Below are 23,923 nucleotides of genomic sequence, written 5' to 3' on the forward strand. Positions count from 1 at the left end.
TCATCCTAAACTCTGCTCTGCCTGTGGGATGTGCTTGAGTAAGGGTGGCACAGTGATCGCACGGGCAGCCAATCAATGATTGATTGATCCCAGCCTGAGACCCATGCCAAGAAATTGAGCATACCCTTGACACTGCCCAGAGGGCCAATATCTAGAGGCTTGATAGCCCAGAGACGTTGGAGAGAACCAAACATTAACTGAAACTAAAAAATAAATAAATAAATAAATAAATAAATAAATAAATAAATAAATAAATAAATAGATGCAATGATACCTAACAATGTTCTGCTGTACTCGTAGATCGGTGCCTAGCCCGATAGTCATCGGAGAGGTTTCATAGAGTAACGACTGAAAACAGAGGCAGAGTTCCCCTTCCCCTACTCAAACATTAGGTTGAGTTTAAGCAGCCCTGCTAAAAAGACGAAGGCTTGCAGGAATCAGAGAGGTCAAGGATACGACAAGAAAATCCTCAGAATCAACTAACCTGGGCTCATAGATACTCAACCAGACTGAAGGGACCACGAAGGAGTTTGCACGGAACTAAGCTAGGTCCTCCGCATCTAAGCAACTCTTATGCAGATTGGTTTTCTGGGACTCCTAGCGGTAGAAGCAGGAGCTGTTTCTGAAACAGCTAGTTTCTGAAATACTGTTTCTCATACTGAGTTGCCTTGACCAGCTTTAATACATGGGAAGGTTCTTAGGCTTAGTACAACTTGATATGCCATATTTTGTTGATACCAGTGGGAGGGCTGCCCTTTTCTTAACAGATATGGAGAAGTAGAGGTGGGAGTGGCAGAGGAGAGGTGAGAGAAATTGGTAGGAGAGGAGGGAGGGAAAGCTGTTTTCAGGGTGTTAATTAAATTAGAAATAAATAAACAAAAAATAAATGAGAAAAAAAGACTATCCAGCAATCTCATATAACAGAATACCATATTAGATGGAATAGAATAAATGAAAAAAATTTCTCAAGTAAGTGATAATTTGAAATTCAATTGACTTCCTTTTAGCAAAATTAGTAGACAGGTAGTAACACTTTACTTTCAGTCTATTGAAATGTCTTAACTTCAAGTTTTAAGGCTGGTAAGAATGTAATCCAAGACACACATTTTGGTAATGCTTTAATAAAATAAGATTTGGGATACTATGCCTGAAATCATCATAAATAACAACAAACTTTAAGGATGTCCCCTTAAAATTTCTTCTAATGTTTCTGTAATACAACTCAGTAAATCCTCCAAATATTAACACTTCTATCAATTGACAACAAGTATTTATATGTATAACAATCTTTATTCTAAGATTAGCAATTTACTTAAAATGAGAAATTAAATGAAAAAAATGCTACAATGCAAACTTTTAAAAAAGTTTGTTATTAACTTATTTAAAAATGTAAGCTGATAAACAAGATATAATTTTTGGAGATGTAATATTTTCAACAATAAATTATTATTATTTATAAATTCAAAATATATTATTTTGAATTGCACTGTTGTTGCTGTAAGTTGGTTGTAATTGTCTATTAATGATTACCAGCCTATTTACGTGTCCCATATGATTTGGTGATTCAGTTAATTATGCTCATAATTGGGAAGCAGTTCTTAGTTATCTTCTTTCTAGTTCATGGTAAACTTTCTCAAGATTTCTGTGGTTTGATTCCCTGGGGCCATGTTTTGAGACTTAAAACACAGTCTTTGACAGTCATATTTGGTTTCTGAGTCTTTCTTACATTGTAAGAATTTTTATGATGAATACTGCCCTTTTAGTAACAAATAAAATTTTCTTGACTCTTCTGACATATTTTGAAAATGGAACTCTTATGGCTTAATTCCAAATTAAATTCATGTCTTTAATCAAAGTTTTATAATTTTTTGTAATTTACAGAATTGATCAAAGAAACCTTTAATTAATGAACCTACACAAGGAGCATGGTTTTGGGTGGGTAGTTAATTAAAATGTCATATCATAATTCAGATGAGAGAGACTCTAATTTGAAAGTATATTTTATCAGGGAAAGAGCTCTGTGACAACATATGATTCACCTGAGATTCATAATACAAGGTACTGAACTATTATATTAGTAAAAATCTTGACTTGATTTTGTGTTTTTTATTTGTATATTGACTGTATAATAGATCTTGTAGAATTAAAATAATATTAATTAAACATTTTTAATTTTAACAGTAATTTGGCAGCATGTACATATACATGCTTCTTGTTGAGACATTGGTAATTTGATAAGTTTAAATGCTGTGGAGTTCAAATCCACACAGAGTGCATGTTGACTAATTCTTGTATTTCACCTTAACAGTAACAAAAAAAATAGATGTAAACAATGTGGGATAGTTTGAGAAAGTGCAGGAACGTAAATCAGAAAGTTTAAGAGCTATCATAATACGATCAAGGAAGAACACTGCTTCTAGTGTATCTCTGCCAGAGTGTTTCCATTTATGGTTTCTTATTTAGTTACACAAGTCATAATTTACAAAATAATAATGGTAATTCTATATTTGCTTTTCATGTATTATAAATTTTAAGTAAACCCAAGAAACCATGAAATAGCAGGGAAAAAACAGCCTAAATTTTGTGGGCATTCACTGATATGTGTAAAACAGTATTTATTGCTCTAAAAGTAACTTATTTAAGATATATGATAACATGATAACTGTGACACTAATACTGTTAGTTAATAATTACTCATGTTTTCACATCCAAGAAAATGAACAATAGACATTAATAGCTTGTTGGAGCCACATATGAATAGTTTGTTTAAGCAGAATTTCAATATATGCTTACCAAATTCAGTCAATGTTCTTACAGAAGTCTCATCTGTACATTCAAAAAGACTCAGTAAGTTGCCTTCTATTAAGACTTGAGTAGCAATCCCTGCTATGCACAATACTAAGGCATGGTTATTGAATGGGAGGATGTTAGGTCTAGAACAAGTCAATTAAATGTCAAATTAATGCAAAGAGAAAGGAGAGACATTTCAAAAATTTGTGAAGGCAAAAAAGTATTACATCTGAAATAGTAATAAGAGTAAAACACATATTGAGAACCTATATTATGTACTATTGAAAATATAGTATTCCTCTACCCAAGTTTCAATTATCAGAAGTACAAGGAAAATCTTATATATGGAAGAGAACAGAACACTACTGTTTTTCATACTTGCTTATAAGAATGTTTCTATGAGGAACTGTATATTTACTTCTAAAGGTCAAATTCCAAACAGAACAGTATAAACTTTTGAGGTTTTATTTTAGAAATTTAGGCTTGCTAGAAAATATAAAGTAATCTAAGTATTCTATGATTACAAATGAATAGACAAAAAGAATTTGTGCTTGAAGATGAAATACTATATGAGATATCCCATTAGGAGTGAATCTCAGTCTTGGCATTCTCAATATAGAGAATCCAGACCAGGTAGAATCCTGCAGAACGAAATTTTAACCTAAGAAACAAGGGATGGAAAAACCACTGCAGATGGCTTTATATAAAAAAGATAAAACAAGAACTTTTGGTTTTCATTGTAAAAATGATGATTTATATTATATCTCTATCTTGCAAAACAACAAGGTTTCCCTAAATTACATAAATTATTTTTTTACTAAAAATGAACATTTTAATTATATAATTATCTGTTCAACAAAATAAGCAATGTAGGAGACTAGAGATATGACTCTCTATCCTTTGTATTAATGTTTTATTGGTAAGATGAGTCAGTAGTGGAATAGAACTAACTTTAGAATCTTGTCATATAATAAAAGATTCTGTGGAGTGTTGACTATTATAGTGTATGCTAAATTTTATTTATGTTTCATGTCCGAAGTTCATAAAATCATGACTATGATGCTAAATTTTTTTGCAAATTTCTGTACTTTTTACATTTTGTATATATCATTGTACTTCAAAAGAATTTGAGATTTTATATTGTATTCCTTTCCATTCATGTTCTTTTACCAACATGCACATGAAATTCTGCAATTTCTTTTCTTTTAGTAAATATTTTAATGTTCATAACTACTAATAAAGGCACTTTGTATCTTAGAGTATAGAAACAGGAAGACAAAAACATAGAAATAGACACTAAAACTCAAATGCCATACAATTTAATAAGAAAATGTTTAAATTTTTCATAAAAATACCAAACATTATTTAAGAAGAGTTATTTGGGAATCTAAAGCCATTACAAATATCTGTATATTAAGAGCCTTGTTTATAAGCTCTACTCCAGTACCAGAATAATCAGAATCAGTGTCCTAAAAACTTTGATAGTGAAATGGAATTTATATACAGTTTGGAGTGTTGGCTATCCCTGAGTGATAACATTATAATGTTTGACACCGGGTTGTTCATGACTTCTTGGTGTATAAGAAACCTATATGCATAAAAAGTTTGTGATTCAAAGTCACGCTATGTTCTTTTCAAATACCAGTTGGTGTATACTATTCCATGAACTAAGATATATTCTTCTGTCTCCCTTCATACTATCCACATCTTCCACTGTATCTTGCTGCCTGGAATGAATTGTCTGATTTTCTCCAATAGGATCCAGATGCATCACTCAACGAATCAGAGTACTGGAGTCTTATTTGTCTTCTTGGGATTCTCAGAGTATCCAAACTTACAAGTGCCTTTGTTCCTGGTATTTTTGATCATATACACCATCACTGTTTTGGAAAATCTGGGTATGATTTTGGTCATCAGGATCAATGCCAAACTCCACACTCCCATGTACTTTTTCCTCAGTCATTTATCCTTCATTGATCTTTGTTACACCACAGTGATTGCACCAAAACTCTTAGACCTTTTGATAACGACAGACAGATCTATATCTTTCAAAGGATGCATAATTCAGTTTTACTTTGGCTGTGCTTGTGTGGTTGCCCAAACCTTCATGATAGCAGTGATGGCCTATGATCGCTTTGTAGCCATTTGTAACCCTCTACTCTATACTGTGGCTATGTCTCGTAGACTCTGTACTCTCCTTGTAACCATAACTTACCTCTGGGGTGGGCTCTGTGCTACCACACTGACATATTTTCTTCTGGAACTATCTTACTGTCGATCTACAACCATCAACCACTTTTGTTGTGAGTACTCTGCCATCCTCTCAGCCTCCTGTTCTGATTCTTCCTTCAGCCAGTTGGCATGCTTATTAGTTTGTATGTTCAATGAGATTTGTAGTCTCCTGATCATCATTGTCTCCTATGTTGTTATCTTTGTCACTGTCATCAAGATTCCTACTAAAGGAGCACTCCAAAAAGCCTTGTCTACCTGTGCACCCCACCTGACTGCTATCTCCTTCTGCCATGGTATCATTCTACTTCTTTACTGTGTGCTCAAGTCAAAGAGCTCACTGCTTCTTGTTAAGATAGTCACTGTGTTTTATAGCATGGTCATCCCTATGCTCAATCCTCTTATTTACAGTCTAAGAAATAAAGATGTAAAGAACACTGTGAGGAACTTAATCCATGTAAAAATCCTTTCTCCCTCATAGCGACACACACACCTAAATTATCTTTTCTTAATATTTTTATTCATTGATTTCATATTAGCCAAACAATGACACAAAAATTCTGAGAAATAGAATAATGTGTGTTTTTAATAGTCACATTATTCACTACAAATGGCTTTATAGAGAATGGAAATTATGTTTTTTAACCTTAGAATAGAGAGAGCTAAATCATGATTCTATAATGATGTCTATATTTCTCTTTTTTCATTCTTTCTTTTCTTTTCTATTTCTTAACTTACACCTATTCCTTCCCTTTCTCTGCCCTTTATATTTTCCCCTTGTACGCATGTTAACATTTGTGCAGGAGCACCTTTATACTTATTTATGAGTACATATAAATGATAATTCCTTTTGTTTGCTTCTCCAGCAAGCAATAAGAAGGAATATTATATTATGCACATTCTTCAAGCTTCATAAGAGCACTTTTAGAATCAATTGTCTTACCTTCCATCAGTAAGGAAGAAATACATTGTGTAAATTATGTTTATAACTTTTTGGCAACCACAGTTTCTAACTGCTGATTCTGAGATTACATAATTTACTTTTGCATACACATCTGAAACTTATGCATATAAAATTTTAATGATTAGAACATACATAGGGTTGTAAAATTTTTAAAGATTTTGTTCAAAACAGTATTTACATTATTATTTGAAACATCACTTACTTTTTGTCCTTTAAATATCTGTTTATCTGTATTACAGCTGGATTCGTGCTTTGTTTTCTCTTGTCAGTCCTGCATACTTCAGGCATTTAATCTTTGTATGTATCTTATTAAATAAATCTATCTTCAATTATTATGTGTATGTTGGAGTGTTGGCTTATGAACTTGAGTGCAGTGCCCATAAAAGTCATAAACAGTCTTGGATCCTTTGGAACTGGAATTACAGTCATTTGTGGAATGCCCTTTGTAGAGGTTGATACATGAACTCATATCCTCTGTAAGAACAGTGTGTGTTCCTGACCACTGGAATGTCTTTCTGGACCCTACTAATAGGTGCATCCATGTTGGCAGGAGTTAGACTATGGCTATTTGTGGTGATCTATAATCATGTTTTCTATAGTCTTCAGGAGGCTTCTTCCTCGTCGTTGTCTATGTCACACTCCTGAGCTACTTTTGATTCTTTAATATTAACATGCTATTTGCTGACCCTATCTTTTTTCAGTACTAAATTCACAAACTATTCTCCGTGAGTCTGTTGGCACTGGTGCAATATCCTATTCTGAATAAGACATCAGTCAGAAGACGGCTTTTATTATCTCTAAATTTTTGGATAAAATACATAGCCTGAATTATTTTTCTCTCTTCCTATGTTTTCATTTAAATCAGAGTCATCATGATTTCATGGTGTGCTGTCCATACGTGTCTTTCATCTGTCACTAAGATTTTCATGGTACCTGTCTTCTTTATCTTATTTTTTTTCTAAAAATATCAAGTCTTTCAGAAGGTATCCTTTGTCTTTGATAGATCATCACAGAACTATGGCCTAAGCAACAAAGATGTGATGGAGATAAATAATAAATAACAACTGATATAGTAAAGCATATAATTTTAGAAATTTTATTTGGCTTAGAAAGTAACTGTGTGCTATTGTTCAATGTCAAATCACAAATGTGAAGCAACCCACTGATAAGCATATCATTATCACATTATTTTACATTACAGAAATTAACAGGACTAAAATCGTAGATGACTTAGAAGTAATCAACGTAGTGAATATTCTAGCAAGATTTGAGTACCATTTGACTCTTCCATCTCTACCCAGATCAACATTCATTTTAACTTATATCTCATGAAGTAAAATTATTTTGAGATATTCTCAAGGGCATGTAACTTTAGTGCTGAGTACTCAACCAACACTTATTTCCACAATTTGTGTAGCTGTATGACAGCCTTCACTGAAGTTTGCTAGATAAACTTCACTGACTCAGACTCTTAGTGATGGATACAAGCATATATATAGAAGGTGGCTTCATGCTAAGCATCAAAATTAAGTCTACCCCTAGATTCAATATCCTACCCTTTGTAGGTATTTGTGATAGATTTACATTACAAAGTATGGATTCCTTCCTATATCCTGTAGTGGGTCCCAAATCTAATTCTAGAGTGGTTGGTTACCCCAATACAATTACTTTTTTGTTGTTCTGTTTTCTTCTATAAATGAGGATAGTCAGTTATAATGTCAAAATTATAATTGAATGTATAACTATCACGTATGGTTTTTAAAATATTGGGATATACATTAAAAGTCCTTATAAGACAAATAGAATTTATTTTTATTGTGATTTCATTCCCCACTACATTGTTTCTTGTTTAAAATATTATTTTATTTAAATGTATATAGCAATTGGTAGAGTGTTTTGTTAAATGCATATAACACCTAATTTACAGACCACCAGATATCCCTATAGTTAAACTCCATGATTGTTGATATATTACTGTTTATTTTTAAACACCTAAGAAAGCTCCAATTGGATAAGTTTTTTTTTTACAAATCATTAGTAATAAAGAAAATTACAATATTTGTTTTAGAAATAAGAATCAGCAATTCCAAAATAAAAAGAACTTTATTTTGCAATTTGTTGTAGAATATCATTATTGACATTGAACTTTTGAAGATTTTGATATTCCAAAAGACATCAGTTTTGATTAGCAAGTGAGAGCTGCAAAGATATAGCAATTTACTTCAGGCAATTAAGTAGCCTACTAATTACAAAATAATTTAATCAATTCCATGTATCTAAATTTTTGTTAGCTAATGACTGAAAAACAGAAGAAATTGTTTTATAATGAATGTGTGCTAACTTAAAAATTGTGGCCATTGAATTTCAAGCACGAAATCTTCACTTAAATAAAAAATTGATGAGTACATTCTTTATTATTTATAACTAAATACTCAACCTCAAGCTAAAAAAAAAAAAAACTGGTTAACCAGGTAACTTGGAGTTAATTTCACTGTCTTCTTTATTTTTTTTAGTTTTAATTTTGCTTATCATTATAGAAAGTGTGAGAAATTTTGTACAATATTTCTTTAAAATGAATGAATATGGAATTATATGTTTTTACTGATCAACTTTCTGACGGTCTCTTTGACGTCTTTATTTCTGAGACTATAGATCGGGGGATTTAATATGGGGATGAAGACAGTATAGAACACTGAGGCCACTTTGACCATGAGCCATGAGCTCTTTGTGTTTGGTACACAGTAGAGAAAAAGAATTGTTCCATGGAAAATAATTATGGCAGTCAGGTGAGAGGCACACGTAGAGAAGGCTTTTCTCCGGCCCCCAGTGGAAGGCATCTTCATGACAGTGATGAAGATGAAAATATAGGACGTGAGAATGATGACCAGTCTGCTTATTTCATTAAATGTAGCAGAGACAGAAATAATCTCCTGGCTAATGTAAGGGTCAGAATGGGAAACAGCCACAATAGCAGCATGCTCACACACAAAGTTATTTAAAATATTAACTCCTTGAAAGGATAATTTCAGCAAAAAGTAAGTAAGTGTTGTAGAACATATTAGACCCCAAGAGTATGATGCGCCCACTAAAAAGGAACACAGTTTGGGGGACATGGCAACTGTGTAGCGAAGAGGATTACGCACTGCAACAAACCGGTCGTAGGCCATCACTGCCAACATGTAGGTTTCTGTCACCACAAATGTACATGCAAAGAAGAACTGCATGATGCAGCCTGCGAAGGAGATGGTTCTGTCCTCTAAAATCAAGTTCTCTAACAGTTTGGGTGTCACAACAGTGGAGTAAGAGAAGTCCACGAAGGACATGTGAGCAAGGAAAAAGTACATGGGGGTATTGCGAAGCTTTGTGTTGACCCTGATGATGGCAATCATGCCCAGGTTTCCCAGTACAGTGACTGAGTATATGGTCAGGAAGAAGAGGAACACGGGCACCTGGAGGTCCGGGTATTCTGAGAAGCCCAAAAGGATGAAGGTCACTGAAGTAGCCTGGTTTTCTTGGTCCCTGAGATAAAACAGAAAAATTGAAAAACAGACGCAATTAATAAGACAGGGTGAAAAATATTTGTAAACAACTACAAATAATTTTATTTCAGTGGTTAAATTTTTTAATTTAAAATACAAGTTGACATATTAAAATATATGCTTTCATCCTTTGCAGTATAATGTTGCTTACTCCATAATAAAATACAATTCACAAGATCAAAGATGGATCCCTCAAACATAGGATAAAATTTCATCATAAAATTGTAGAAAGTGTTATTGCGTGTTGCAGCAGACACACTGTAAACTCATGGTGTATCACGACGTATTTTAGTTATACAAAACAGCATCTACAGTGAAACCTTGGATATTTTAATTTCCTAATTATTCAAAATGACTACAACTACAAAAAAAAAATGAAAAGGAGTTACTCCTATATGTGCTATGCTCTTCCAAAATGTCTTAACTGCTCCTTTCTATGATTTTAATTACATTTTTCTTAGAACTACATTATAAGCATTTACTGACCCTAACTCTACTCAGCATCAAATTAACACTGTTGCAATAAGATAAGAATGACAATTCTGTGTGCCAAAATTAAAGCCTTATAGTATTCACTATATTGTGATTTTATTGTTTAAAATAATATTAGACTTGTGCCCTCCGTATAAAAACTGTCATTGACATATACAGGTAGTTTTTCTTCAAATACTACTTTGGATTTCATTAATTCAATACACAACACTTATTATATCATGAATACCTTTACAAATTTCACACAAACTTTATTGAGTCCAAATTCTATAACTAGACCTTTTAAAACTTACACAAATCTCTGTTCTTTCTCTGATTCCAATATAACAAAATGTGAGCAACTTAAGAGTTGAAGGAGTAATCTTTTCCACCAGTAACAAATGTGCTTCCAACAACTTCTGAATCGTCTTTTCAACATGTGTAACTTTTCAGTCCATTTCTCATATTTGGTGCTTATCTTAAATCACTTGGTGCCATCTATATTCAGTTGTTTGAAGGCTCTGTGTGCTGTACATACTGTATATGTGCCTGTAAAGTGAAAATTCCTTCCTTTCTTTCTCTGAGATCCATTTTAGGTTTCTCATTACATTTCCTCTATGTACTGAATATCATATTGAATATTTTATTTATATTTTTTTTTATTTTCAAGACAGGGTTTCTCTGTAGCTTTTTTTGGTTCCTGTCCTGGAACTAGCTCTTCTAGACCAGGCTGGCCTCAAACTCACAGAGATTCGCCTGCCTCTGCCTCCCGAGTGCTCGGAATAAAGGCATGCGCCACCACCGCCCGGCTTCATATTGAATATTTTAGAAACTACAGAATTATCAAATATAATTTGTATCCTCAATTTTTCTTTTGAGAATTAATATGAAGTGATATGTGTATACACATATATACATATATAATTACAAATAAGTATATCATGAATGTCTTATAATTGATTACAGTTAAAATGTTTGTATACATAAAGAAAATACATATAAATATATGAACAAATAAAATGCTTTGGAAATATTGGTAATACAAGAACCATACAATGGGAAATAACATGATAAATTCATCTAGTTAGCAGGACTATGTGATGATCATAGAAGGTAGATTTACGCATAAATTTTAAAGCCTCAGAACACTAGGACCTTACATCATTTTCCTTTTAAAATAAAATAAAATGAGAGTTGAGTAAACTCACCACAACACAGAAAAGTTTGATGTATTCATTTACTTAAGACTCTTACCAAAAATTAATAGGCTCCAGAGCTGCCTCTGCTAAGAATTCAATTTATTTTTTAATTAATTAATTGTATGAAACATAATAAAAAACATGAAAACTACAAGTTTTATTCTACTGTCAAGAAATATTTTAGAAAAAATGGCTTCTATTACATAACTTTTACAAAATGTCTCAGTGAAAACTGAGAGAAACAGAAAGAGAAAAAGCAGAAAAACAACACCAAACTGTAACCAACATATATGCCACAAAGACTTTGGGGATGTGAACCCTAGAGAATGTGAGTGAAGAATTTCCCTGGAGGCACAAATAAACCAAAGCCATGTGTGATATTTTGCTTGTAATTTTATCTAATATTAGCAAGATTTTCATAGATAACTTTAATGATTCAAATATCTTATTAAACATTTTATGAGATGCCAGTAGTCTTTAAACTTAAATACCTACAAGTAGCTATAAAACACCTATAAATTAATACATAAATGGAGGACTAGCTTTTATGTTATCAGAAGCCATCAGTCAAGTTTCCAAAGGAGGGGAGAAACCAACAGTTCTATCTAGCAATGACTCCTTGAACTACAACAATACCAGCATAGCATGATTCCCCTAAGGGTACTTTAATAGCATACATAGATTGTGGTAACCAACACCTCTCTGATTATACTCAAGATCCAAGCATCAAGAGGGAAGCCATGCTAAGTCGGTAACATGGATAAGTACTCAATTCTAGTAGAGTCATACATCTTGGATCAGAACCTACCACTACCACTTCACTAAATCAGCATAATCTCTAACTACTTTCTAAATACTTGTACTTATACAAACAGATAAATGTAGTCTTTACTCTTCATCAAGAGGACTCTTTTCCACAGTCAGAGACCATTACAGAAGATCACAACCAATCAATATGCAGAGTTCTGGAGCCCAGTCTTAGTGCACATATCTATGAAAAAACTCCTACAACTAAAGCTCAGGGAATATTGCAAAAGAGGGGTCAATACACTAAAGAACAAATTTTGGGGTAGCTGAAAGAAGGCAATTTAGATCCCAATAAAAAGTGAATTTAATTCTCTGTGTGTGTGGCAAGAGAGGAAAGTTTATACAAATTTACCCAGACTTAATTTTAATAAAAGAAGATAGTTGATCTAGGTCTTTAGGGACTTGGAAGGAAAGAGGAAGTTAAATACATTAGCAACTAGTATGTACTCAGAGAAAAGGAGGAAGGGCTGCAGAGGGTGGCAGGGAGAGGGTCTCATGGCAGAAAAGGAAATGAATACCACACACACATGTCGCACACACATATATGCACACACGTGCACATGTGTACAAATGCACACATATGCACAACACACATACATTCACACAATCAAACACATTCTCACACACAGTGTAGAATTTTATATGCTACACAATGACTGTTTCAGGAGTATGATTTGCAGGCTTTGTCTTTTTCTTTTTTCTCTTTTTTAAAATAAATTTGTATCTTCTAAGCTATTTTTAAAAAGGGAAAAATGTGTTAAGAGGATTTTGGAAAAATTAATAGAAGATAATCTTTTTTCCCCCAGAGAAATGTGATGTTAGATTTCAATTCTCCTCATGGAGAGTTAAAAGTTTCAAAAAGTGGTTCTCAGTCTTGTTAATGTGCTGGCTACATAGTGAATCTACAGCTGCTTTCTCCCAAGCATACAGCAAGGATGCCACGTTAATGGGGGGCAGGGGAGGAGGCTTATGGAGTTGTGCCTTGAGGCAGAGACAGAGAAGTCTCCAGAAGGACAGGTGATCTGTATCACCGCTTGAGTAGGTGTGGGCCTGTGAAAGCATCACCTGGACCCTCAGACCTAATGAATGTAGCTCAGAAGCTGGCTTTTGGAGATCATGTTTTTGAAACTCTCTCCTTGACTCTATTGCTTTTGAAGTATGAGAACACAGAGTTAGGGGATGTATGGACAATGTTAGAAAAATAAGGTGAGGTCAAAGGGAACATAGAGCTGTTGTTGTTGTTGTTGTTGTTTTCCTACATCAGGGGCTTACGTTTCAACAGCTATTAACTGTTTTTTCTCTCATGTTTATGCGTGACCAATGGGCCTTGGTATTTTCATCAAGGAGCTGTTTTGTTTTTCCCACTCTCCTTTCTAGAGCAGGATGTCTCCACAGGGCACTGCAGGCAGCCAGTGCCAGATAATTTGTCATAGGAGCCCATCCTGTTTACAGTAGGGCTCTAGCAGCCTTGCAGGCCTCTACCCACTAGATGTAATTAGTATTTAGTATTCTCTCATTAGCAACTACCAAATATTATGTAGGCACAGTCAAGTGTCCTAGGAGGTAAAATCGTCCCAGTTGAAAACCACCAGTTGAAAAAAAAAAGGTTCAATACCCAAGCAAGGCATATTTATTAAGTAATAGTATATTTCCTTGTTTTATTAATGCAAACATAAATAACTGACAACCAAAACATGAGAAGGTAGGGTTTCTTGACTCCACAGTTCATCACAGGGGCCTGGTCTCTAATATGTTGACCATGAGTGGTGCTAAGAGTTCTGTTGAAGGTTGTTTTTGTTGTTGTTTGTTTGTTTTGTTTTTTGTTTTTGTTTGTTTTTTGGTTTTGTAATAAGGAAACATGGACAAACCATTTGTTATTCAAATATTAAATATAATGTTTTATAGAAAGTGCTCAGCAATTTGGTGAAGAGTATTTAATAAAAGATATTGCTATAAAAAAGAGGAGTCATAGTACTGTGAAATTCGTTGTGAGGTTGTGTCTCGTAGTAATGTACACCCAGACAGTCTTACTGTCAAAACTACCTAAACATAAGCCTAACAAAACTATAGTCGTGGCAAAAGAGACATGGGAAAGGTCAAGAGTCCTCAACCTTTCCAAAGAACTATAAGCTAAGAAGTTCTGAGAGTGGGGAAAACAGTGTTCCTCAGGAAATAACATATGATTATTTATTATCAAATGGTCACCCCCAAAACCATTCATACAAGTAACATTATTCAGGAATGCATAAGTATGTATATGTGAATATAGTTGCAGGTAACAGCCATTACTGTAAAAAGAGTCATGCATTTGAAAGAGAACAAGGAATGATATATGGGACAAGGGAAGAAAATGGAAGAAAGAAATAAGGTAATTATAATCTCAAAACCAAAAGAATTTTTAAGAAGCCAGTCTGTTCTTGGCCCAGAAGATTCAAAGTCCTCTTCTGGCTTTCTTGGACACTCAATATATGTAGAAAAGATATTCATTTATTCATTTGCTTAAAATAAGGATATAAAACTTTTTTAAATACAACATAGTATAGATTCACTCATAGATTTACAGCTTGAGAAAATTAGAGTCACACATTCCTTTCGTTCTAAAATAGAGAAAAATATAATTTATTCATTTATAATCTTTTACAAGATTAGTGCTCTCTTTAGGAAGCTATAAAAAATAATAACAAAATGGAAACCACCTCAACACTACATTTTGCACAAACCACAGTAGTCGTATATCCAGAGAAGATATACAAATGCCAAATAATCAGGACAAAAGCAGGTCACCATTGCTAATTGCTAGGGGAAACAAAACACAGCAGGAACAACTCACTTGCTGATTTTGAGTAAGAAGTATATTTCTTTATTTCTTTTTGTTTGTATGTATATTTGTTTCATTTTGCTTTGTAGTTGAGTACAGGGTTTCACTGTATATACCTGGCTACAAGAACTTCTTCTGTAGACAAGGATGTCCTTGAATTCAGAGATCTTCCTGTTTTGGCCACCAGAGTGCTGGATTAATGGTGTGAGCTGTTATCACTGTTTTCAGTCAGGTGTGGTGGTGCGCACCATTACTAGCCACCTTGGGAGATAGAGCCAGCTAGATCTCTCTGAGTTCAAGGGCAGCCTGTTCTACAAAGTGAGTTGTAGGATAGCCAAAGCTGAAGAAAGTAAGAGAAGTAAAAAAGAAGATGTAAGGAGGTAGGGAAAGCATGGGAAGTGCATAAAATATACAGAGATCGTAGTGTCCTTTTAGTAGTATTGGAGAATATGTAAACCTGTGATATGTTTATGGAAACATGCATAGTGCTTCATCAAGCAATTAATGTGCAAATTTCACATAATCCAGAAATTCTAACTCAAGTAAGTACCAGATTAATTAATACCAGACTCACATATTTATTTTCAGGTGATCTTTACTCACCATAGGGAGATGACAGAACCAAAGCAGGTAGCCATCAACAGATATGCATCCTTCAACATGGATTATGTAAGCAGACGTTAGAATAGAGGAAATCAGCACAGAGAACACAAAGTGCACAAATACAACCATGTGTGCCACTTATGAACTTCCTGGGTACAACAAACATCCATACAGCTTACCAGGCACAGAAGCTGGGGAAGAATCATCCAGTATGTCCACAACTCTAGTTTGGGATGGTGAAATATTCCAGAGACTGTGGATACAGCAGCACAACACTGTGAATACATTTGGAAACACCAAATTGTACACTCCCAAGTGTTCATGTGATAAATGTATATCTAGGATATTTTAAGTTAAAGTTCTTTAAAGGTAATAAAACACAGTTATGAAGAAACTAACTGGTAAAATATGTGGGTCCCTAGTTATGACTAAAATATAAACATATTCGTATGTGTGTGATGATTTTAAATTCCTATGAAGAGAAATGTAAAATATCCTTTCATGAGGCTGATCTTTCACAGCTTTGTAATTTTGTGAGTTTAGCCTTCAATATTTTATCCATCTCTCTATCTCCACACAGGTTTATACAATTGTTTCAACTATTGTAAACTCTTAAAACTGTGTGCTAAATTACTACATATTTTAATCTCAAGATTTGACCTCATGAAGAGTTTAGTGTTAAAGCAGTTATTTGGAAATATTATATGATTTAAAGGAAGAAGAGATGACTGTCAGAGGCTCCTCCTAATGTGTTATACTTAGATAAAAGATATTTGATCTGTAGAGTCTAAGTCACAAAAGATGATAGTCCTCATTTCGCCTTATGTTTTAAAAAGAGGGTTAAAATTAGCAAAAATACATAACTTGAGATTGACAGATGGTGCTAAAAGGCTTTATATATGATATGGATAAATGCAGCCTAGGACTAAGAGATATCTGTATGTATTACCTACTTATGTACATTTAAATGTATTTTTTTAAGTCTCATGCTTTTTGTGTTTACACTTATATTTTATAAAATTATATACTTATAAATAAATGACAACATAAATATTTCCACGGCATGTACTATTACTCTCTAACTGTTTGAATTTTTTTTTTTTCAAATGCTCTAATTATATTGCAAACCTCTTCAGAACAACGGCTATGAAATTTTGGTCTTGTTTGCAAGAAAATTCCACTAGGTGGCAGAATGACACCATAATTCTAATCAATGGGAAAAAAATCATTTAAGGACAGAGATATTGAATAAGCAACATTTATATTTTTATTAGAATTTGATTATTGATTCCAATCCTTTATCAATAAATTGACAGTAAGGAAATCTTCAGAAATAATAAACACATGGCTGAATTAAAATGTTCATATACTTTTTTCCCTATATTTTAAATTTTGACTAGAAATAATTCTTTGGCTCTTTACCATTTAAACTATCACTAATTTAAAAAAAGAAAGTATAGTTAACTACAAATAACAATTAATATATGACTGAAATCTTAATTTGAAGTTACAATATTTACTAAATTTAATGTTAATGTTAAACATATCAGTGTACTACACATGTGAGCACTCCTTCAACACAAAAATTAGTTTTGTGGTGTTTGTTTGTTCCTCATTTTATTTTGGAGGACACAGAGAAGAGAGGGAAGAGAGAAGAAAGAGAAAGAGAGACAGAGAGACAGAGATAGAGACAGAGAGGGAGGGAGAGAGTGAGAGGAGAAAGTTAATTGGGATGTATGTAAAGCATGAAATAATAATTTAAAAAGGAAAAGACTGATATACACATTTGAGGTAAATCCTCTAAATTATAATGAATTTAGTTTCACTAATTAGTAATGCATATATATTATATGGCATTGAATATCTATGCCAATAAATCAGACACTTAGTATACAGAAAAACTTAGTATAAAATTTTTAAGTAAAGGAAGCACTTACTAATGCATGATGATATCCACTATACACAAAAACAACTTCAATCAGGATTGAAAGGCAGACAGACAGAAGGAAAGAAAGATATGAAGAAGGAGGAAAGGAAGGGAAGGGAAAGGAGGGAGGGAGGGAGAGAGGGAGGAAGGAAGGAAGGAAGAGACAGAGAAATCAAGCAAGCAATGCCTACTGCAGTGTATGAGCCATCTGTGCCTATGAAAGTATGAATTGCCTATTGGAAGAAAATATTTACTAAAAACCAAAATAACTGGATATCCCATCATGTTGTCACCATCTTATATATGTATTGTAATATATTCTGATTAGATGATTCAACAAAATAAAAGAGCTATTGGGACAGTGTTGAGATGGCACCATTACCTAAAGCCATTTGTACATACAATGTCACACTTTTCAGAATGAGAGGATTCATTTCTAACCATCATTTTATTAATTCTATGTTAATGTCATACAATATACTTGATCATATTCAAACACTGTATTAGTCACTTTTCTGTTCCTGTGATAAAACACATGACCAAAGTTAACTTAGTATGAGAGAGTACATTTTGTCTTAAGAGAAGAACCCATCATGGCAAATAGGAATTCCATCTTCTCGATTATTTGGAGATTCTTTAGGTGGAGTTCTGGCCTTCAGCTGTTCTTCCCTGCTAGAGCCTTCTGATTAGAGTTACTAAAAGCTGTGCCTTGCCTTGAAGATCAGAGGATACAGTTTTCACCTGTTGACCCACTTGACTGTTGGGTATATAAGCCTCCATGGTGCTATTGAATATAGGGCTTCTTACCAGTAGTGACTAGAGGTCCGTGTCTCTGTCTCTCTGTCTCTTTGTGAGTCTTTGTGTGTTTCAACCTCCAACCCCTTGCCTGAAGCTCGGCGAACTGAATTCTAGCACATAGAGCACAGACGGGGCGCCCAGTAAGTGGCAATCAAATTATTAAGGAAGTCTCAACTGCACTAGCTTTCATACACCCCTTCAAATACCCTTCAATTCTATCAGACTATCCCCAAATTCCCTTTCTCTACAACCTTTTCAATTCTTCTTCCCACCTGCCCCTTCTAATTCAGTCCTCCCCCTGGATCTACAGTCGTAGCTTGGTTATCATTTACATGATATCTAAAGCCATATAAGGAAATGCTTAATATATTTATCTTTTTGGGTCTATGTTACCTCACTCGGAATTATTATTTTTTCTAATTTCATCCATTTGCCTGTTAATTCTTTTACTAATATATTTTATATGCTGAGTAATACTGCATTGTGTAAATATGCTCTATTTTCTTTATCAATTTATTTGTTGACTGACATTTAACTTGTTTCCAGTTTCTGACTTTTATGAATAGAGCAACAGTAAACATGATTGTGCAGATGCAGCTTGCAGGGAACTCTCAATCTGAATATGGCCTCACAGACAAGGTTATGAGGGTAGTTGGGAATAAGAAGAATCATGCAGAAAGTCATCAAAACAGAATGTGGAACTACACTCGTTGTCCACCTATGCCTGCCTGGATCATACTGTCATGCCTATTTGATTAAAGGGATTTGCTGTGCTTGCAAAGAAAGACAACCAAATCCCAATGTTTTTCTAGCACCTTATCTGTTAAAAAGTAAGGCACAGTCCTGAAGACAAAACCAATTTCTCGAGAAAAAAGAAACATTTGTTTACAATTGAATGTAGTGGTATTTTTCTTTGGAATACTAGCTCACAAATAATGACATGGAGACTTATTATGAAAGCTCAACCTCAGTCTAGGCCTTTTTTTTCCATCTAGCTTTTATGACTTAAATTAACCCATATTTTTATCTATGTTCTTTCATGAGGCTTACTACCTAATCTCATCAATGACCACCCTGCTTCTTCCAGGTCTGTCTGGCAACTCTACGTTTCTTTTTTCCAGAGTTTTTTTCTCTGCCCTGAAATCCTGTCTGTATTCTTCTAGATATTGACCATTCCATTTTTCATTCACCAATCACAATGTACCAATATCTCACAACAACTGTAAATTTGCTTAATTGCAAAGAAAATTTAATTGTCATGTTATCTCTCCTCCATCTAGAAGTCTAAGAATGTTCAGTACCAGAGAACTCATTTCTAGAGTTGCTGAAGAGAACATATCCCCTCATCTTATTTAATCACCACACTTATTTAATGACTATCATCTGTATAGTTTGTCTTAGATTGTCCTTTATTTTGTTTTTAAAAACAACCTTCAACATAAACTGCTAAACAAAAATGAAAGGAAGGAAAAGAATCCATTATAGTAGGGTAGAGACAAAGTCAGAAGAGGCAGTTGTGTTGACAGGACAAGTAAGCAGGCAGAGCATATCATTAACAACAATTACTTGGTTAGAAATAACCAGAAGTAGACTGAGGTTTTAACACCACAAGCCCATTCATGTTGATGTACTTCCTCCAGTAAAACTGAACCTTCCCATATCCTCTCTAAGGAGCATGGCCAATTGAAGATCAGATGATCAAATGCTTGAGCCTTTCTGGGACATTTCTCATTCAAATGAATCCCTACCTCCAACCAAATCCACTCTACTCTACCTACATACTCATCCAATTTATGTCTCTTTCTCTCTCTGTCTGACTACCTGTGTCTGACTCTGTCTCGGGGTGTTTCTCTTTGTCTGTCTGTCTCTTTCTCAGTCTCTCTGCTTCTCTCTGTTTTTGTGTTTCTGTCTCTCGTCTCTGTATCTTCCCACCCACAGAGTTGTGTGAATTAAGCCCAATTTGTGTTGCCCAAATATTCTTGCATGTTTTGCCTGCCTTAGATTGATGCAATACTAGTCAAGAAACTAAAGGCAATTCTCTCTCTTATACTATCAGTCCCCAGTAGCACCTCAGCTATGGGAGAGACTATATGCCTACTTCCTGATGATTGATGTCTATCTATATTTCTACACATTCCTAGGATTTTTATTTTTCTAACGAGCTTCTGCTCTTGTGTACTACGTCATATCTGCTCCTTGACCAACTGCGAGTCTCTGTGTTAAATACCAAAAAGAAGCTCCTTGAAGAGGATTAAGCAATGCACTATTCTAAGGGTATAATGATAAATCAATAGGAGTCATTTTAATATTATATCCATTTAACAGAACTATAGTAGCAGCCTCTCCTCTTGGTTCTATGTGATAGTTTTAATGATAATGGCCCCTATGGACTCAAATATTTTAATGCTTGGTCCCCGATCGGTGGGCCTATTGTGGGGGAAGTGTATCACTTGTTTCCAATTGATGGGGAAGTGTATCATTGCATGGGCATCAAAATTTCAAAAGTCCATGCCATTCTCAGTTTTTGTGCTTATAGATTAGGATGTACGATCTCAGCGACTTCCCTAATGCCATGCCGATATGTCTGCTGCCATTCTCCCTGCAATAATGGTCATGGGCTCTAACTAACCATCTAAAACTGCATGTCCTAAGAAATTCTTTCATTTATATGTTTTCTAGGTCATGCATGGTATCTCTTTACAGGCATCATACAACTAACCAAAACTACCTATTAACTCTCTAGCCACAGGTTTTTGGACATGCAATAATGGTGTCACATAGTAGTTCCATGTTATAAAATGGTCCTGAAATCACATCAGAGCAGTTTTTTCATTCCATAAAATTCATGCTACCATTGTAATAACTGGCATGTGACAGCAGGTCATGAACTGCAGCTCTCAGGGCATGTAGCTGGATAACATTGATGATTGCTTTCATCTCTAGTAGGTATTATCACATTCTAGGCATATTAAAAACAACCTATAATGATGAATCCTTTACAAAGGTACTTGCTTGATGTCTCTATTTTTTATGATTTGTGTATTGTGTCTTAAATAACAGTCTTACATTCAATTTTTAGAGGGTGACCAAGAAAAATGACAAGAATTTAAAATGATTGAGAGTTTATGGGACCTCTTGGTTAACAACTCAAAAGAGAGGTAGCCTATTCCTTTTACCTGGGTATTTATTTATTTATTTATTTGTTTTTTCTGCATTTATATATTTTTGCTTGCTTATTTTTATATATGAGTGTTTTGCCTGTATATATGTATATGCACTTTATGTGTGTCTGGCACAATGAAGACCAGAAAGGAGTAGTGGCTTCCCACTATTGGACTTATGAACAGATGTAGGGTACTATGTGGGTGTTGAGGACTGAAGTCAGGTCCTTGGCAAAAAGTGATTTTCTTAACTACTGAGACATCTCTCTGGCCATTAACATGTGTTTTTACTCGTTATAATGTGATGTATATCTCAGTCATTGTTACAAGAAGTGTTCAAAAATATACCCATACACAAAATATATATGCATGCACATACATATACATCTATGTATACATACATGACCAAAACTGCAAAAAATAGAAAATTATCTGTTTACATATGTACCCTATTTTTAAATGGGTTATTTGATTTATTGACATGTAGTATATTTTTTCAATATATTTTGGATATCAGAGGTGAAGTTGGTAAAAAATCTTTTTCCAATTTATAGGCTGCCATCCTGTCCCAAGGATGGTGTCCTTTGGAATTTTTTGAAAGACAATAGCTGACATCACCTCTAATGGAGAGAAACACAAAACAATTCCACTAAATTCAGAAAAAATATAAGCTTGTCCTCTCCCCATATCGATTCAATATGGATGGAGAAATAACATAAAAAAGATAAAGAGGATAAAAATTGGAAAAGAACAAATCAGAGTATCTTTACTAGAAGATGATAAGTTAGTATACATAAGAGAACCTAACATTTCCACCAGGAAACTTTTCACAGCTGAAAAACACTGTCAAAAAAGTAGCTGGATACAAAATTGACTAACTAATATCAATAGCCCTTGTATAAACAAATGACCAACGGACTGAGAAGAGCCAGGGAAAGAAAACTTTTCACAATATACTCAAATAATATAAAATATCTTGGGCTAAATAATGATGCAAGTGAAGAACTTGTATGATAAAGTCTCTGAAGAAAAATTGAAGATTTATAAGAAAAATGGAATGATCTCCTATGTTCATTGATCAGTAGAATTAATGTAGTAAAAGTGGACATCTTACTAAAATCATTCTGAAGATTCAATAAAATATGCATCAAATTTCCAACAAAATTCTTCACAGATCTTGAAAGGACAATTTTCAGTTTTTTATGGAAAAACCACACCAGAAAATGGTTACCTAAAGCAATCCTGAGCAATCAAAGAACTGCTGGAATTTTCAGTGGTCTTGATTTCAAATTGTATTACAAATTTATAGCAATAAAAACAGCAAGGTATTAGCAAAAAAAGAAGAAATGATTATTAATGAAATCAAACTGTAGGCCCTGACATAAATCTACACACCAACAGACACATGGTTTTTTTTTTTATAAAGATGTATACTGGCAAAAAGGCAGCATCTTCAAAAATGGTGCTAATCAAACTGGATGTCTGCTGTAAAAAAATGTAAATATATCCATGATCATCACCCTGTACAAAACTCAAGTTCAGATGGATTAAAGACCTCAAGAGAAAATTGCATACAGTAAAACTGATATATGATAAAGTGTGAAATATCCTTAAACTCATTGGCACAAGAGAAGACTTTTTGCACAGAGAACAATCTTAGCATAGGCACTGAGATAAATAATTAATAATGGGCCATCACAAAACTGAAAAGTTTCTCTATGGATCTCTGATATTTATTGAGTTTTCATCCAAGCTAAATAAATGAGTTCCAGGTTTATTGAGAGAATTCCTTCCAAACAAGGTAGAGAACGATTAATGAAGACAGAGGAAGTCAACCTTCAATCTCTGTACTGATTCATATATACACGTAATCTCCAAAATGTGCATACACTTACATGAACACACACACACTACACATGCAGAGAGAGAGAGAGAGAGATAGAGAGAGAGAGAGAGATGGAGTGAGGGATGACGGCAAGCAAGCAATGGTGTTAATTTTAAAAGATTCCATTAGATAATAGTATATACTTTATAGAATTTGTGGGAAAATTCAAAAACTGTAGCTAGAGTTATCCCTTACATTTTTCATGAATTTTCCAAATTAAGTTTCCAATTCTATCATTATTTTTATTGTTTTTTGTTGTTCAATATCTACGTATTTTTTTTTTTTACAATCAGTTTCCCATGACTACCTCCTCACCACAAGGACAGGTGGTGATTTTATTGTGGCTTTCTGATATTGACAAATGATGGATTCATTGATGCTTGCCCTTTTTAGACTTCTGAACAAAGTTTTAAAAGAAAGTTCTGCTTAACCTTGGTCAGCTGATCTCAGTGAGCTATTCTAGACACAGTGATGCTGTACTGCCTTTCTGACAGCACTATATCTGTCCAGAAAACTAGTTTGTAAGTGAACAGAAACCATGAAATACCTATGTTTTCACTTCCCCTAGGGACTAAAGTAAATGTGATATTGGAAGAGAGCTGTGAATATTTGCCAATACGCATGACATCAGCTTCCTTACCTCTTCAGTTATATTAACTAAAGCTAGAAAGAGTCAAGTTTGATTTGGAAACAAACCACAAGCCTTTTCCTTCAAAACAAGTAAGTTTTATC

General features: G+C 33.9%; 2 protein-coding genes across 2 annotated transcripts; one reads left to right on the plus strand and one right to left on the minus strand.

Moving 5' to 3' along the window:
• Nucleotides 1-2,256: 2,256 nt before the first annotated feature.
• LOC130863371 (olfactory receptor 5D13-like) lies at nt 2,257-13,440 on the minus strand. The gene is made up of 3 exons (XM_057753330.1): nt 13,365-13,440; nt 8,579-9,572; nt 2,257-2,284 (listed from the first exon to the last, which is right to left on the minus strand). Exons 1-3 carry the CDS (start codon nt 13,438-13,440, stop codon nt 2,257-2,259), a joined length of 1,098 nt encoding a protein of 365 aa, XP_057609313.1.
• LOC130869737 (olfactory receptor 1165-like) lies at nt 4,523-5,500 on the plus strand. The gene has a single exon (XM_057762147.1). It carries the CDS (start codon nt 4,523-4,525, stop codon nt 5,498-5,500), a length of 978 nt encoding a protein of 325 aa, XP_057618130.1.
• Nucleotides 13,441-23,923: the final 10,483 nt, after the last annotated feature.

This window comes from Chionomys nivalis, chromosome 2 (genome assembly GCF_950005125.1).
Source record: "Chionomys nivalis chromosome 2, mChiNiv1.1, whole genome shotgun sequence".
Lineage (NCBI taxonomy): Eukaryota > Metazoa > Chordata > Mammalia > Rodentia > Cricetidae > Chionomys > Chionomys nivalis.

Coding starts and splice junctions, on each gene's coding strand:
- LOC130869737 (XM_057762147.1), top strand. CDS start 4,523: ATGAATTGTCTGATTTTCTCCAATAGGATCCAGATGCATCACTCAACG.
- LOC130863371 (XM_057753330.1), bottom strand. CDS start 13,440: ATGGGCTCCTATGACAAATTATCTGGCACTGGCTGCCTGCAGTGCCCT. Junction 9,573..13,364: donor ATCCTGCTCTAGAAAGGAGA/GTGGGAAAAACA, acceptor AATTATTTGTAG/TTGTTTACAAATATTTTTCA. Junction 2,285..8,578: donor AGAAAGTTGATCAGTAAAAA/CATATAATTCCA, acceptor AATACAAGAATT/AGTCAACATGCACTCTGTGT.